This window comes from Anolis sagrei, chromosome 8 (assembly GCF_037176765.1).
Source record: "Anolis sagrei isolate rAnoSag1 chromosome 8, rAnoSag1.mat, whole genome shotgun sequence".
NCBI classification, from domain to species: domain Eukaryota; kingdom Metazoa; phylum Chordata; class Lepidosauria; order Squamata; family Dactyloidae; genus Anolis; species Anolis sagrei.
Window position 1 is genome coordinate 8,776,064 of NC_090028.1, and position 18,191 is coordinate 8,794,254.

Here is an 18,191-nt window from a genome sequence, read left to right on the forward strand (position 1 = left end):
CTTCTTGTGACGGTAATTTTCCTTCCTTATTTTTTTATCCATTTACCACAAATCTTCCCCATACAGCATCAAAATCGCTTTGTTTCCATATATCTTTTTTAACCTTTAATATACATGTCAATTTATCATTTATTGCTATTTTCCATGCTTCCTTATACCACTCCTCTATTTGTATATTCATTTCTTTTTTCCAATTCCTTGCTATAAGCAGTCTTGCTATAGTTAGTAAGTTTGTTATCGCTTCTTTATCCTCCTTTTTCAATTGCTTATTGTTATATAATGATAGTAAGGCTACTGGTCAAAGGACATCTAATCAACTACCAAACTCACACTTCTGTATTTTGTCTGTTTGTTTTGCTTTGTTCTGTTAGAAATGTAATATAATCGACTGGTTGCACTGACACGATAATATATAAATATAGTGCCTATACCACAGTTTCTAAGGTTGGCTTTGAGCTCATCTTTAAATCTCTTTTCCTGCCCACCAACATTCCATTGATGCGCCTTCCTCTTGGCACGTTTCTCTCTCTCGACCTCCATTCGTGCCTCTTCAAATCCTGCAGCACTGCTGGTCACAGCTGACCTCCAGCTGGAATGCTCAAGGGCCAGGGCTTCCTAGTTCTCAGTGTCTATGCCACAATTTTTTCAAGGCTGGATCCTCTCACCCAACCTTTTTAACTTGTATGCAGAACACATCATGCGATGTGCGGGGCTTGATGAATGCAAAGCTGGAGTGAAAATTGCTGGAAGAAACATTAACAACCTCAGATATGCAGATGACACCACTCTGATGGCCAAAAGCGAGGAGGAGCCGAGGAGCCTTCTAATCAAGGTGAAAGAAGAAAGCGCAAAAGCCGGGTTGCAGCTAAATGTCAAAAAAACCAAGATTATGGCAACAAGAATGATTGACAACTGGGAAATAGAGGGAGAAAACGTGGAGGCCGTGACAGACTTTGTATTTTTAGGCACAAAGATTACTGCAGATGCAGACTGTGGCCAGGAAATCAGAAGACGCTTCCTTCTTGGGAGGAGAGCAATGTCCAGTCTCGATAAAATAGTAAAGAGTAGAGACATCACACTGGCAACAAAGATCCATTGCATAGTCAAAGCCATGGCATTCCCTGTAGTCACCTACGGATGTGAGAGCTGGACCTTAGGGAAGGCTGAGCCAAGGAAGATCGATGCTTTTGAGCTGTGGTGCTGGAGGAAAGTTCTGACTGCGAGAAGATCCAACCAGTCCATCCTCCAGGAAATAAAGCATGGCTGCTCATTGGAGGGAAGGAGACTAGAGACAAAGTTGAAGTACTTTGGCCACATCATGAGGAGACAGCAAAGCCTGGAGAAGACAATCATGCTGGGGAAGGTGGAAGGTAAAAGGAAGAGGGGTCGACCAAGGGCAAGATGGATGGATATCCTCCTTGAAGTGACTGGACTGACCTTGAAGGAGCTGGGGGTGGTGACGGCCGACAGGGAGCTCTGGCGTGGGCTGGTCCATGAGGTCACGAAGAGTCGGAGACGACTGAACGAATGAACAACAACAAGTCCTTACTTCCTTACGAGATCCCTCCTAGCCCGAGGATGATGTTCCTCCATTCATCATTAAGTGGGAAGCTTAAGCAGCTGAGGGGGAAAAGGAAAGGCTGTTAGGAATTGTGGAAGTTGACGTCCAAAACACCTGGAGGGCCCAAGGTGGCCCATGCCCATGCTATTTCCTCTCCCTCACCATCCTGACTGTGATTTGTCTGTTACAGATTTCTGACCATGCCCGGAAGGGAAGGGAACATCTGAACAAGCATCATTTCTCCCCAAACACATGATGAAGGTCTTCTGCGGAAGGGCCAACCCAACCACTGGGGCCGTGGAGTGGATGGAGGAAGGCGAGGACTATGACTACCATCAAGAAATTGCCAGGTCGCTTTATCTTTAAAAGTAATCATAATTTGAGAACAGTCAGGGCAGATCATTGCAGCTTTGGGATGAGTCATAATTGGGGGATTTGGGGTCCATTTTCTCCCCAAGTGCAACGCTTATTGCGTTTCCTTCAGTCTGGTTAGCCTTTTACATATATACTTGGGTACCCAGTGTTGTCTGGGTTATTTGAAGAAGTCATCTATATAAATAAAAATGTAATGTTCATTTGTGGGATTAGCATAATTCAAAAACCACTGGGCTAATTGACACCAAATTTGTACACAATACACCTATCAGGCCAACGAGTGACCATCACTCATAAAAACACTGAACAACACAGCCAAAGAGACTTAAAAAGACAATGAATAAAAATATATTACAACTCATGCACAAAACCACATATATACACAAACACACACATATAAACATATACACAAATATATACAGCCATATATGCATGCATATATATATATACATACATACATACATACATACATACATATACATGCATATACATATATATATACACACACACACTCACAAAACACATATATACAGAAAGGGGGAGGAGAGAAGGAGGGAAGGAGAGAAGGAAATGAAGTGATACAAGAAAGGGAAGAAAGAGGGAAGGAAGAAGTGAAGGGATGAATGACAGAAAGAGGGAGGGAAGGAATGATGGAACCCAAGAGCAAAGGAAGGGAGGAAAGAAAAAGGTAGAGAAGGAAGGAAGAAGAAGGGAAAGAAAAAGAGGGAAGGAAGGAGAGAAAGGAAGAAGGAGAGAAAGAGGGAGGGAAGGTTGACCACAGCAATGCATGGTGGGTACAGCTAGTATATTCAATGAAAAAGTAGAGCAAATCGGCTGCAGGATGTCCTGCAAAAACAATGTTTTCCAGCTTAATAAATCTTTTCTACATTTTAATGATAGAACAAATTAGAACCAATTAGGAAATGATATTTATAACCCAGGAACAAAAATTGTGTTACATAGTGTTATTAGAATGTTAAGAGCTGGATAGGATCACAAGAACCATCTCATCCAGCCCCATTCCGCCATTCAGGAATACACAACTAAAGCATCCCTGAAATATATCCGGAGGTTTAGCACAGCTGGTAAATCATCAGCAATTATAAGATCTATCAATCAAAAGGTTGCAAGTTCGAAGCCCCGGGTTGGCATGAGCTGCCAACGGTCAGCCTAGCTCATTGTTTACCTAAGCAATTTGGAAACAGCTTTAGCTGTGATTAGAGAAATTAGGTACCGCTAAAAGTGGGGGAGATATTTTATGATGCCATAAAGAAAAAAGATCAGAAAATGCTGGGTGACCAAAAGGAAGAAGGAAGTCCTGACGGCTCTTAGTCATAGAGGATAGAGCAACCGAACCACCTGGACTCGAGCCCAACCTTCTATGGCACCAAAAAAAGCTGGACACTGAGTCGAAACAAACCACCTCCTTCTGTTCTCTCTGTCTGTGTATTGTCTATACAAAGTGGCATTGAATGTTTGCTGTGTATGTGTACTGTGTTCTTCCCTGAGTTTCCTTCGGGGTGAGAAGGGTGGAATATAAATAAAGTATTATATTATTACTATTATTATTAACCTCTGTTTTAAAGACCTTCCAAGACAGAGATTCCACCAGCTTTCAAAGCAGCCCATTCCACTGTCAAACAACTATTTAAAAAATTCTTCCTGATGTTTAGATGCAATCTCCTTGTTTATAATTTCATTACATTAGTTTGTCGTCTTGTCTCTGAAGCTGCAGAAAACAAGCTTGCTCCATCTTCTACATGACACTCCTTCGTATAGTTAAAGAGAGTGATTCCCAGGATGCATCTACACTGTGGAATGAATGTAGTTTGACACCACTTTAACTGCCATGGCTCAATGTTACGAAATCATGGGAATTGTAGTTTGGTGAGGCACCAGCATACTTTGACAGGGAAGGCTAAAGACCAGGCAAAACTACAACTCCAATGATATCATAGCAGTGAGCCATGACAGTTCAAGTGGGGTAAAATTGCTTTCATTCTGCAGTGTAGATGCACTCTTGGTCTTCTTGTCTCAAATCTAAATATCCTTCCCTCTGTTCTCCTTCATAAAGCTTGGTTTTCAGGAACGTTAATGTCCAGAACTGGACATGGGGTTGTTCCAGGTGAGGTCTGACCAAAGTAGAAGAGAGTGGCATTACTTAATCAATGCAGTCTAGAATTGTATTGAATTTTTGGAAAAAGCTGACATCTTGTCTCCTGCATATGTCATCAGTTGGGGACCTCTCCCCCCAGCACCAACTGACACTCTGAGTCAGAGTGAAGTAAGGGGGCAGGGGGCAGTTCCTCCTTGTTTCCTGTGCTATACTAATAATATAATATAATATATTGTATATACATATAATATTTATAATATTATAATGTAATACAATATACTAATATGATATTATAATTTTATATTTTATATTACATGTAATATTGCTAATAATATTACAATATAATGGTTTAGTACAATACAGTAATATCTAATACTGATATTGTACTATAATAATATAATATATTGTATGTCTATATATCTTGTAAGCCGCTCTGAGTCTCCTTCGAGTTGAGAAGGGCGGCATATAAATGTCGTAAATGAATAAAATAAAGTATTTCAAAATAATGGTGTACTCAGTAGAAGTTAATGCCTATCTATCTAATGCCATCTTCTGGTTGCTGGTGGTATTTTAGGACACACATGCTAAACTACAGACATTTTTCTAGAGGTAATGCCTGGTGTCAATTACATGTGTTGGACTACAACTCTCGGCTGTAACCATTGAAGCCAGTGATTGGCTGGATATCAGAGGGCCATCAGATAGGAGAAAGATGCCTTGAGATCTCCAAACATCAGAAAAACTACTATGAGATCAGAGTCCTTGGAAATTGTCCTCCCAGTTTCTATGTACGAATGAGCACAGGGAACTAAGTGTCTTGTTATTGTGCCCACGTTGGCTCTTCTGAACTCTGTTTTGTTTTTCACCTTCCTACATAGCGAGACATGGCTAGCTCCGAGGTGAAAAGAGGCTCTGAACTAGCAAACATTTAAATTCCTTTCACAAATACAGTTATTTATTTTATTTATCGTGTCATCCACAACCAGAACATTGTATTACATTTCTAACAGAACAAAACAAACAAACAGATAAAAAAAAAACCACACAAATTTTGCAAACTTGGTAGCTGATTAAATATCCTTTGACCAGTATCTGGCCACTTGGAGTGCCTCTGGTGTTGCCGCAAGAATGTCCTCCGTTGTGCATGTGGCAGGGCTCAGGTTGCATTGCAGCAGGTGGTCAGTGGTTTGCTCTTCTCCACACTCGCATGTCGTGGATTCCACTTTGTAGCCCCATTTCTTAAGATTGGCTCTGCATCTCATGGTGCCAGAGTGCAGTCTGTTCAGCGCCTTCCAAGTCGCCCAGTCTTCTGTGTGCCCAGGGGGGAGTCTCTCATCTGGTATCACCCACGGATTGAGGTGCTGGGTTTGAGCCTGCCACTTTTGAACTCTCGCTTGCTGAGGTGTTCCAGCGAGTGTCTCTGTAGATCTAAGAAAACTATTTCTTGATTTAAGTCATTGACGTGCTGGCTGATACCCAAACAAGGGATGAGCTGGAGATGTCTCTGCCTTGGTCCTTTCACTATTGGCTGCTACTTCCCGGCGGATGTCAGGTGGTGCAATACCGGCTAAGCAGTGTAGTTTCTCCAGTGGTGTAGGGCGCAGACACCCTGTGATAATGCGGCATGTCTCATTAAGAGCCACATCCACTGTTTTAGTGTGGTGAGATGTGTTCCACACTGGGCATAGCGCAAGGGCAGATGTCTTCACTGTATCTGGTTGTGATCCCCAGGTTGTGCCAGTCAGCTTTCGTATGATATTGTTTCTAGCACCCACTTTTTGTTTGATGTTCAGGCAGTGCTTCTTGTAGGTCAGAGAATGGTCCAGAGTGACTCCCAGGTATTTGGGTGCGCTGCAATACAGTTGATCCCTAGGTTACAAACATCCAACTTGCAAATGACTCCTAGTTAATGTGGCCGAGACAACAGGAAGTGGGAGGAGTCTTCCCCTCGAAAGGAAAATTCACTCCTGAAATTGTTATTATCACGGGGAAAAGATATATCCACGGAAGTTTTCTCACCAATCCTTGTTTCTTCCTAAAGCTTAGTTTCCAGGCCTTTGATTATTCTGGTTGCTCTTTTCTATTCACAGTCCAGCTTATCAAAGGGAGAGAGGCGGGTAATAAAATAATTCCTATTATCATTCTTATTATTGAACTGTCACGTCCAGAACCAGACACAGGTTATTCCATGTGAGGTCTGATCAAAGAGAGTGACAATGCTACTTTCCTTGATCAGTGCTCCTATTGCATAAAACTCTTAGAAAAACCTGAAATAAAATTTTGGTTGCACAGTGTTCTAAAATCATGGTGTGCTCAGTAGCAAATTATTACAAAATTGTGTTGTGAAAGGCCTTCATGGCCGGAATCACTGGGTTTCTGTGAGTTTTCCGTGCTGTCTGGACAAAATCCAGAAGCATTCTCTCCTGATGTTTCGCCTGCATCTATGGCAGGCATCCTCAGAGGTTGTGAGTGTTGGAAACTAGGAAAATGAGGTTTATATATCTGTGGAATAATGTCCAGGGTGGGAGAAAGAACTCTTGTCTGTTTGAGACAGTTGGGAATGTTGCAATTGGCAAGCTTGATTAGCATTTAATTAGTCCAAAATCAGTGTGTGCTAATGCAAGTTTATCGCCATCTTCTGGTTTCTGGTGGTATAATTCTTTTCTGGGATCTGTTATATTTAGTGTTCTGATTAGAGTTTGAAGAGCAGTAGAGTCTTGCTTATCCAACATAAATCGGTCACCAGAATGTTGGATAAGTGAAAATGTTGGATAAGGAAAAGCCTATTGAATGCCAAATTATGTTATCATTATTTTATGATTTTACAAATTAAGCACCAAATCATCAGGTTTTACAACAAATTGACAGAAAAAGCAGTTTTTTATCGTGTCAGGAGCGAACCAAAACAGTTGTATTGCATTAAAACAAACAAACAAAACACAAAGTTTGCAGACTTGGTATTCTATTAAATGTCCTTTGACCAGTATCTGGCCACTTGGAGTGCCTCTGGTGTTGCCGCAAGAAGGTCCTCCATTGTGCATGTGGCAGGGCTCAGGTTGCATTGCAGCAGGTAGTTTGTGGTTTGTTCTTCTCTACACCCGCATGTCGTGGATTCCACTTTGTAGCCCCATTTCTTAATATTGGCTCTGCATCTCGTGGTGCCAGAGCGCAGTCTCTTCAGCACCTTCCAAGTTGCCCACTTTTCTGTGTTCCCAGGAGGGAGTCTCTCATTCGGTATCAGCCATTGATTGAGGTTCAGGGTTTGGGCCTGCCATTTTTGGACTCTCGCTTGCTGAGAAAAAGCAGTTCAATACATGGTAATGTTATGTAGTAATAACTGTATTTACAAATTTAGCACTAAAACAGAGAAGGATTCTTTCTTTCTCCCCTGCGCTGGATAATACAGAATGTTGGATGAGTGAAGGTTGGATAATTGAGACTCTACTATACATGGAATAGCAGTGGCCTTAGTTTTAAAGCAATAACCTGACACCTGATTGGTGTAAAAAGTGACCATCTTTGTGTCATTCTTCTCTTGCTAAATATTTTACTAATATTTTACCATTAGTGTGAGCTCTTTTTAATCTGTGATTTGAACCTTTCTTACAGATCGTGTTATGCAGACATGCTGAATGACAAAGATCGGGTGAGTAATGCTCAGATCGCATACTTTGCTTCATCCACTATATGGTTCCCCTACCTTTGACATCACAAATACAAATCCCCTCTTTTCTATTTTGTAATCTACATTTCCTCATCTGAAAATGATGCAGGAATAACATATAACAATATTGAAAAGTTAACGCTGCATTTTTCTATTTGTAGTTTTTTAAATGCTTAATTATTATCATGGTTTGACAAGCACTTGAGATTTTTTTTCACTCTTCACTCTTGCCAGGAAAACAAGTCTCTTTTTTAACTGCCAGGAAGATAAAAAAAAGTTAAGTTTCTCTAATGGGAATAGGTTCCTGCCTTAATCTCCTCTCTGTCTTAAAGACAGAGATGCAGCTGTCTACTGTTCTTCTAAAGGTTTTTTTTTAAAAGCAGTTTTGTTGATATTGGTTTCTCAGCTGTTGGTTTCTCAGTAGATGGACATAAATTGTTACACCCCAGAATAGGATCAGGACCCTCTAATCATTAATTACACCACACCTTGGATGAAAAAAGAGTCATTTTTATTTAAAGAATAATAGGAACCAATAAAAGAGATGAATATAAAGTTGATAAAAGTCCAAAAGCAAAAAGCCAAATAAGCAGTGACATAAACAGTGTCCAAACATAGGAATAATATCAAAGTTCCAAAAGCTTGCTGTTTTAATCCAGATGCAAAGAAATATCAAATGCCTTCTATACAAACCATGAACATAGCCACTGCTAATTCACTTGTAAAGCCAGGAAATGTAGGAGACGAGGACACAAGAATATCCAGAAGACTTGACACCAAACGATGCCTGGTCTGAAAGAAATTCCCTAAGAGCTCAATTTAAGTCCCAGAAACTGATTTCTATTCCCCCCAGTCTTAATTGCCGAATTCTTTCTGACCTGCGTAAACATTGGGCCTCTCTACGGTTCTGGCTGATTTCCAGACGGCGACTGGTCTTACCTATCTCTTCATTAACAGCAGGTCTGAAACTATCTTGCAGACTCGAGCCTGGAGAAGGGAGTGAACTTTCCTGCAAACTCGAGGCAGGAATTTTCTCATGAGAACTTCGCCTTTCCCCTGACCCTTCTCAATCAGAGTTTGCAGTAACCTTATTGTCCAAAGTGTCTCCATTTTGCATCTCATCCTCACTGACATCCAAGTCAGGCTCAGAAACATTAGAAGGGGGACACACTATAACAGATTCAGGGTGAAACACAGGCTGAGTCCCAACATAAATATTGCTAAATGAGCCAAATTTTTAATCTTTGCATGGAGACTACATGCTTTGTGGGAAGCATGCTGTAATTCAGGAATATGTTGAAGGTGGAGGGATGACTTCTAAGCAATTTTATTATTTTTGTGGGCAGAAGCATTTCCCATCTTCCCCATTTAATATTCTCCCAATATGCTACATCATCCATGGGAAAAATTTCTATTATGCTACTAGTTTAAAGGGCTGGGGTTTAGCACAGCTGGATAAACACCAACAGCAAGCGAAAGGTGGGCAGTTCGAAGCCCTGGTTGGGGTGAGCACCTGACCTTCAGCCCAGCTTACTGTCAACCTAAGCAGTTCGGAAACAGCTGTGAGCTGTGAGTAGAGAAATTAGACACCGCTTAAGCAGGGAGGTATTTTATGGCACCATAAAGGAAATACCAGAAAATGCCGATGATCAAAGGAAGTCTGTAATCAAGGGCTCTTTGTCATAGAGGGTAGAGTGACAACACCCCCATATGGTCGGAATTGAGTACAGCCTCCAGGACGCCAAAGTTGGGAAAATGCCAGCATAATGCCTCTATCTGTTGTCTGTCCTGTCTGTATAACGGCATTGAATGTTTGCTGCGTATGTGCTTTGTGATTTGCCCTGAGTCCCCTTTGGGGTGAGAAGGATGGAATATAAATGGAATATAATTTTTTTCAACTAAATTTTTATTTGGTATGAAGAAAGATATGTAAGTATGTATAAAGCTTCCAAGTAAAGAGGGGGAACAAATAAATATAATTATAAATAAATAATTTATGAGATGCTCTGAAATACAACAGGTTATGGAAAGCTACCATTCAGTCTTACTGGTGAAATTAGAACAACACATGAAATTACTTTAAAACGTAATGTTGAGTTGATTATTTTTTCTTGGATTGGATTCCCATAGGAATTGCCACGTTTTGATAATGTGGACAGCGTCCCATCTGTTTCTCGGGGGGCTTCTGTGCCACTCTTTTAGCCTGCATTCTCTTGCTGCTACAAAATTCTAGTTCAGATGGTTAGACTAACTCATCTTCAAAGTAGCCCTGGATGTTGTTTAGAATGTTTGCCTTTTTTAAAACAAACCCTTTCAAACTTCCAACTTGCCAAAGCCGAGGGATGTTTTGAACAGACTGCTAATTTCCAGGCCCCTTTAGCTTTTTGTACTTGTTTCCTTTAATTCATATTTTAAGAAGGTGACATTTTTGAAGATAGAGGGATCAGAAGAAGTCTGTCAGCTACCATTTCCTACAGGGAATTATGTCCATCTGTATCTGGCTTTAAAGAGCTGCAAAGCCTCTGCAAATCTTTTTGTTTTGAAATTTTGCCTGTAGATCTTGGCAGGAGCGGGATAAAAAAATCCTTGGTGGGTCGAACACTTATGTTAAACACAACAGAGAACTAACATTCCTTTTAAGATAATGCATCCCAAGGGTCTGTAGCTAGATATTTAGAATTACATATTCAAAAAAGAGCATTTCTCAAAGTTAGTTGGGAGAATCAGTTGGAACAAATATTTCTGGGACTACATCACTTATACTTATTTGGCTTTCCCCTATGTGCAGGCATGGAAATCTTGAACAAAAAAAATATACTGAGTTCCTGGAGCTTCTAGTATGAGTGTGGGTATTGTGGATAAGTTCTTATTGGGCTATACTGTTGTAGTTGAGCCTTTGATTGTGCCTTCAACTGACCTCACTGGGGATTCTGGGCCTGTTAGTCATTCTGATGACACTGGGAATTCTGGGTCTGCAAGTCAGCAGGTGTCGCACCTCAAGATAGATTCACCTTGCTTAGAACACCACACACACTAAGACTGTAGGTTTAGTAGTTTATTTAAAAAAAAAGGCAAAGTCTTAAGCACAAAAGCAAAGTTGCAAGAGTTCAATAGTCAAACAGGGTCTTAAATGCAAAGGCAGAGTTTCCAAAGTCCAAAGGCAAATAACATGAAGCACAATCCATAAGCATTGATCAAACAAGATTCCATGGCAGCATGACAGAGTTCAAGAAGCCAAAATCCCAAGAAGCCAAAAGCATTGCCCAAAAAACGCAGGCAATCCCAAGAAGTTATCAGGGTGTTTGCTGAAGTTGCACTGACAAAAGGTTGCCTTCAATCAGCTCACTAATACAATTGTCTGGTTGCTACTGACACAATAAATAAAAATAAATGCTTATTAAATATTGTAGAGAAATGTTTATTATAAAGTGTTTATTATACTGTGTTTAAACTGTATTTGTGGTTTACATTTGTTGCCATGGCCTAGCTGTGAGGGATTGGTTGCCATGGTGACAAGACAAGGCAGCAGAGGAGGTGGGCGGAGCTTAAGGAGAAAAAGGTTTGAAAGTGACAGTTAATTTTCAGTCAGGAGGAAGAGACCCTGAGAAGAGGAGCAGAGCCAGTTAAGGGCTCTGGGAGATGTAACAGAGTCGGGAAAGGACTCTGGGAAAGTAGTTTCAGTCAGGAGGATGAGACCCTGAGAAGAGGGCAGAGTCAGTTAGGGCTCTGTGGTGTGAAGCAGTATAGATTCAGTTAGTTTTAGTGTTTGTGAATATTTCTTCAGCAAGGGAGCTGAAGGGAAACCTAGTTAGATTGCTTTGAGGAAAAAGAATCTAACAGAGGAGGTTTTAGGATCGCCAGTAGTGTAAGACTGGAGATCAGTGGTTTGATCCGGTATAGGACAAACAGTGTGAATATTCACAACAAGGAACGCTGAAATAATAAAGTACTTCACTGAAGAAAGAGTTTATAAGATTGTAACATCTAAAGCCTGAATGTATCTCAACCAAGCCATATTGTAACCAGCAAGCATATGCCAAGTCCAACCTCTCAATATGGCAACAATTACGCTTTGTTCAACAATAAACTTGTTCTCTTTGTATTTTAAACCTGCCTCCTCCATTGATTTTACGTTTGGAGCTTTCCACTCTACCAAAGTTACCTCACAACGCAAATAGGGATAAACAGAGACTTTAAACCAGTGTCTCTAAACATATTGGTGGCAGTTTAATTTAATAGCAGTCTAGGAACTTCCTACATTTTGGTGATCCCATTTGGTGGGATTAACACCACGTCTTTACATTTTATTTGGTGGCATTGATAGTTCTTTACATTTTTGGTGGCATCCAGTGAGGGATTAGTGCTTCTTTACAAATATACTTTCCCAGTATGAAAGCATTCTTCTGACCTCTAACCTCTCTCTTGTTTGCAAGCCTTGTACTACTGCGAACCCTGAGTTCCAAGCGATTCCCCCTATGTAACTGTGGAGAGCCTTCAAGGTCAAATAACTAATTATCCTGGAGCTGGGAATCAGCAGAATCGGCAGGCAGAGAGCTGCCAGGCTGACTTGCCTCCTCCGCCTGCACCTGTGAAGTTTCACTAAGATCAGAAACATCTTCTAAGACAACATCCCTTCCCATGGGAAACAGGAACTTCTCATCGTCAGCATCAGCATCAACATCGCCTGTATCAACAATAGGAACATGTCCAGGAATCTGAAACCCAACATCCTCTTCCAGCTCTTCCTGCGGCTCCTGCTGAGCCACAACAGCAGGAGAGCCAGCAAGAGATTTTGAGCCCTGAGAATGAGTGGTCTGTGTCTGAAGGCCACATTCCTGAAAGGCAGTTTGCCAGGGCAGTAAGATCAGGAGCAGATCTGAGCTCAGACGATGATGACAATGACGATGATAACAACAACAACAACAACAACTTTATATTTGTACTCCACCTCCATCTCCCCAAAGGGACTCGGGCGGCTTACATGAGAACAAACCCTATCAACATAGTTAAAATAACACATAGTTAAAATAACACATAAAAATTAATAAAAATAGCAACAAGCAAAATAAAACAACAATAGCATTATTTATTTATTTATTTATTTATTTATTGTATTTGTATACTGCCTTTCTCAGCCAATCAGCGACTCAGGGTGGTTTTCAACAAATCAGTATACATAAAACATAATATAGATACAACATTAAACAGTATAAAACATCACCAAAGCAGTAAAAACAACATCATCAGCGTCTCATTATTATCAAGCATTGTCCAGTTCCATTGTCAGGTCATTCGATTTCCCATATTAGCTACTCTGTATTTGTAAATGCTTGCTCGAACAGCCACGTTTTAACTTGCCTCCGAAACATCAAGAGGGAGGGAGAAGATCTGATCTCCCTAGGGAGGGCGTTCCATAGCCGAGGGGCCACCAATGAGAAGGCCTTGTCTCTCGTCCCCACCAAATGTACTTGTGATGAAGGCAGGACCGAGAGCAGGGCCTCCCCAGATGATCTTAAAGTCCTCAGTGGATCGTAAGGGGAGAACAATATAAAGCAACCATCAAACGGACAACCAGTAACCTGAGATAGCAAAATGAAACTCCAGGTGGACAGACTAATGAGCAGTTAGATAGGAGAGTTATGTTCCATCAACATAGAACTTCTCAGGAGAGTGTACAAATATCAAGACTCCTGTTAGCCAAGAAGTCATTATCAGTTTCCCAGCTGAGAAGACATGATTTTCTTTCTATATTAGCTAGCCCAGCAGATGGGTGCATCAGTCCAGGCAATATTGGTGTTTGAGTATAGATCTATTGTCAAGTCAAGGGATTTCTAGTTCCATGTTTCCTTTTGTTCATGTCTCATGATTCCAAGTTTTGACGACTGCTCCTGAATCTCATGTTTTGGATTTGTTCTGTTTTTATTCCTGGTGTTTTGATTCTACTCTTGTACTTTGAATTCTGTGGATTATTACTGATACTTGGACTTTGGTTTTTTTATTCTATTTTGCTGAATTGCTTTTCATATATATTCTTCAGTACATTGCTTTGCTATTTTACCTTGGACTGGAGTGTGTGTTAAGTACAGGGGTGGTTCCCAGCCTTGGAGTGCAACATATACATCAGTCATATTTTGAAAATATAGGGCGTTTTCATTTACCTATGTTGGGGGGTTTTTTTGGTGCCTCGTTTCAGATTTCATAGCTGCATCTGCCCACAAGTGGATGAATTAGGATCATGCTGAAATAACTGGTGTTTGCCTCCTTTTACAGAATCAAAAGTACTATCAGGGTATCCGTGCTGCTGTGGGGAGAGTAAAAGAAAGAGGGCAACGTGCAATTGTCCTGGACATCGGAACCGGCACAGGACTCTTGTCCATGATGGCCGTGACAGCAGGGGCTGATTTCTGCTATGCAGTGGAGGTGAGCATCTCTTCTCCCTTGTCCCAGGACCATTTAAGGAGGATCAGTTGAATATGTTTGAATGTGCTTTTCCTGCATGGCAGGAGGTTGGACTAGATGATCCTTGCAGTCTTCAATTTCTATAATTGTACATGACATGCTTCATAAGCAAAAGTGTAATGAATAGAGTATTGCTTGTTGCATGTGAAGCATGTCTTTTTTTTAAAAAAACGTAGTATATATACCTAGCTTTGCCCTGTTTTGGATTTCATTTCTTCCTCCCTTTCCCGCATACACCTTGTCTCTGTTTTCTTTATTTCTTTCTTTCCTTCCCTTGCTTTTCATCATAGACCTTCCCCCTTTTCTTGGTTTCTTTTTCTCTTCCTTCCTTTCTCTCTCTTTCACTGCCCTTCTCTCTCTTTCTCTTTCTCTCTCTCTCTTTCTCTCTCTTTATCTTTCTCTCTCTCTCTCTCTCTGTGTGTTTCTCTCTCTGTGTCTCTCTCTGTCTCTCTCTCTCTCTCTTTTTCTCTCCCTTCCTTCCTTCCCTCCCTTGCTTTCTTTGTCCTTCTTTCTTCCCTTCCTTCTCTTCCCTTCTCTTTCTTCCTTTAGTCCCCGCATACCTTTTCCTCTTCTCGTTCTCTTCCTTCCCTCCCTTCCTCCCTTTTTCTTTCCCTTCCTTAATTCTCTCTTCTTTTCTTTCCCTTGTTTGTCTGTTGCTTTCTTCCGCTTATACACATGTCACTTAGCATTGTTAGGGAAAACTACCCCCAAAATACGGAGCCCCCAGTGGCGCAGTGGGTTAAACCCCTGTACCGGCAGGACTGAAGACCGACAGATCTCAGGTTCGAATCTGGGAAGAGTGCGGATGAGCTCCCTCTATCAGCTCCAGCTCCTCATGCGGGGACATGAGAGAAGCTTCCCACAAGGATGATAAAACATCTGTGCGTCCCCTGGCAACGTCCTTGCAGATGGCCAATTCTCTCACACCAGAAGCGACTTGCAGTTTCTCAAGTTGCTCCTGACATGACAAAAAAAACAAAAACAAAACCAAAATAAGCGGAGCATCCAAAATACAAATAGGATACTAAAAGTTGAGCATTCGGTTCATTAGTGAGCAAAGCATGAAGTGCTGTTGGTTGTGGCTATAAAGAATTCAGAGCTTAGGCAGGCAAAGACGCAGAGTCCAATCTTAAAAATGGCATGGTTGCCTCCTAAGCTCTGAATTCTTTACAGCCACATCACACGGCACTTCACACCCTGCATGCTGTGAGTTGATGCTCAACTTTAAGTGTCCTGTTTGCTTTTTGAATGCTCTGCTATATTTTAGAGTAGTTTTCCCTAGCAAGCATCAGCCAATCTGCTTCGCTCCCTTTCTATCCCAGAAACGTGAAAGAGGGTCACTTCACCTAGCAATAGCCAATCTGTTTTGTTTCTTTTCTTTCCCTTTGCTCTTGGCCTGAAAGAGGTGGCTTGCTAGTTCACATCCTGCAGTTATTTTAAGTTGGATATTGAAGGATATTTCTGCCAAATTTGATCCACATCTATCAAGCCATGTAGGAACTTTTGTGGTACAAACTAACCAACCAACCAGCCTACCTACCGACATAGATAGATAATGAGATGGAGTGCAGGATCACAGAAGTTCTACATGTGTATGCTCTAAAAAATCTATTTGCATTTAAATTTGGTAGACACAATCATGATAGAGTGGTAAGGCAACATAGGTTTATTTGTTGTTTTGGCCTAACATCTAAGTATTGACTAATGAAAGCAAATGTTTTGCCCATCTGGTGTGTTTCCCACCTTTGGTTTACATTCTGGCAAGAAACCACATGGATTGGGAAGTAAGGCTGTCTGTCTTGGCCGGGTTTTATGCTTTAATGAGGAACACATTTTAACATGCCCGGAAATGTTTGTGTTTCATCTGAGATCTTGCCCATACTCTTGAGAGCACAGAGTTAAAGGTTTTCCAAGCAGTAGATTCCTGGCCAAGTTGTTATTCTTGGCTACTCGGTTCTCTGAGCATTTTGGGCCAATTCAAAATCCCATCCAATTTTTACAAGGCTTGTATCTGAGAAAGCGTTCTGAGAAATTTCACCCAAAAAGGTAAACATAGGTTGTATCTCCTACCTGCATGATATAATTGATCTCCATGGAAAAAGCAGCCCACAGAGGATCTGCTTGTCGCGTTGCCAGGGCTCTGCCTTATTTAGGCAGAGATGAACCAAACTCCCAGTTTTATCAAACAGTTTAATTAAAACAGCACTTACTTGCTGGCTGTTTTAATAGACCAAAATATAAAACATAGATAGCACTCAGCCACAGAATAAACAAAAACGGGTAGCAAAAACAACTCTGTAGTCCAAAGGTCCAGTCTAGTGGTCAAACGCCGAGAGTTCAGTAAACAAAGTCCAGGGATCAAGAGTCTATACCGTAGTCAAAAGCCAGCCCAGAGGTTCAAGGTTCCAAGGGTTCAGGAGACAGGTCAGGATACTGAAAATCCACAAACCTGGGGGAAAGCCAGCACCATCTACCACCAAGATATAACTATACTTTTCTCCTGAAGATCATTTCCAAGGCTCGCTCCTTATATCCACAATCACCCAGCTGCAAACTATCTTGCATACATCCACCCTTAATTGTTTTCATCCATGAACTCTTACAGATTACTAAATCCTTTAGAACTAATACTTACATTAATCCTACCATCACCTGCAGAACATATGACACTACTGCTGCTGAGTATCTGTTTAAGCCTCCATTTGATAAACTTATAAATTGATATAATTTGTTGAGCTGGACTTCATTCTGAATTACCACATTATCCAAAATATGGTTGGGTCATTTTTTGTGTGATTTTTGTGTGATATATCTTGGGGTTGGGTGCTGTTGACTTTGTGGCCTTGGGAGCTGATAGAGCATAAATATTAAGTGGGTGAGAAGCATCCTAGATCAGTGTTTCTCAACCTAGGGGTTGTGGGGAGGGTTTTAGAGGGGTCACCAAAGATGATCAGAAAACACATATTTCTGATGGTCTTAGGAACCCCTTTGGCAGAGAAGGCTGAAGATATCTCCGCCAGTCTTTCTCTTCTTTTTGGAAACAGATGGTGAATTCTCCTACTAAAAGCCCTCCTCCTGTTCCCTGGTTGTAGGTGAACTACAACTCCAAAACTCAAGGTCAATGCCCAGCAAACCCTTCCAGTATTTTCTGTTGGTCATGGGAATTCTGTGTGCCAAGTTTGGATCAATTCCATCATTGGTGGAGTTCGGAATGCTCTTTGATTGTAGGCGAACTATAAATCCCAGCAACTACAACTCCCAAATGACAAATATCAATCCCACCCAATCGCACCAGTATTCAAATTTGTGCCAAATTTGGTCCAGTGAATGAAAACACATCCTGTATATCAGATATTTACATTACGATTTACAACAATAACAAAATTATGAAGTAGCAACGAAAATAATTTTATAGTTCGGGGTCAGCACAAAACCCTTCCAGTATTTTCTGTTGGTGATGGGAGTTCTGTGTGCCATGAGTGGTTCAATTCCATCGTGGGTGGAGTTCAGAATGCCCTTTGATTGTAAATGAACTATAACTCCCAGCAACTCCAACTCCCAAATGTCAAGGTCTATTTTCCCCAAACTCCACCAGTGTTCACATTTGGGCATATTGAGTATTTATGTCAAGTTTGGCCCCAATCCACAGTGCTCTCTGGAGGTAGGTAAACTACAACTCCAAAAAATCAAGGTCAATGCCCACCAAACCCTTCCAGTATTTTCTGTTGGCTATGGTAGTTTTGTGTCCCAAATTTGGTTCAAATCCATCATTGGTGGAGTTCAGAATGCTCTTTGATTGTAGGTGAACTATAAATTCCAGTAAATACAACTCCCAAATGACAAAACCCTACCAATATTCAAATTTAGACGTATTGGGTATTTGTGTCAAATTTGGTCCAGTGAATAAAAATACATCTGGCATATCAGATATTTACATGACAATTCATAACAGTTTGCTATTGTCCTGAACACGATTGTCCTGCTTCTTGGTAGGGGATTGGCCCACGAGGTCTCTT

General features: G+C 41.0%; 1 protein-coding gene across 1 annotated transcript in view; it reads left to right on the forward strand.

The window, feature by feature from the left end:
• PRMT7 (protein arginine methyltransferase 7) overlaps positions 1-18,191 on the forward strand; it is a 65,687-nt gene that overhangs the window by 1,373 nt on the left and 46,123 nt on the right. The window contains exons 2-4 of the mRNA XM_067471019.1: positions 1,752-1,911; positions 7,662-7,698; positions 13,987-14,136. Coding sequence (XP_067327120.1) covers positions 1,814-1,911; positions 7,662-7,698; positions 13,987-14,136 — 285 coding nt within the window. The 5' untranslated portion in view covers positions 1,752-1,813. The remainder of the gene's footprint in view (positions 1-1,751; positions 1,912-7,661; positions 7,699-13,986; positions 14,137-18,191) is intronic.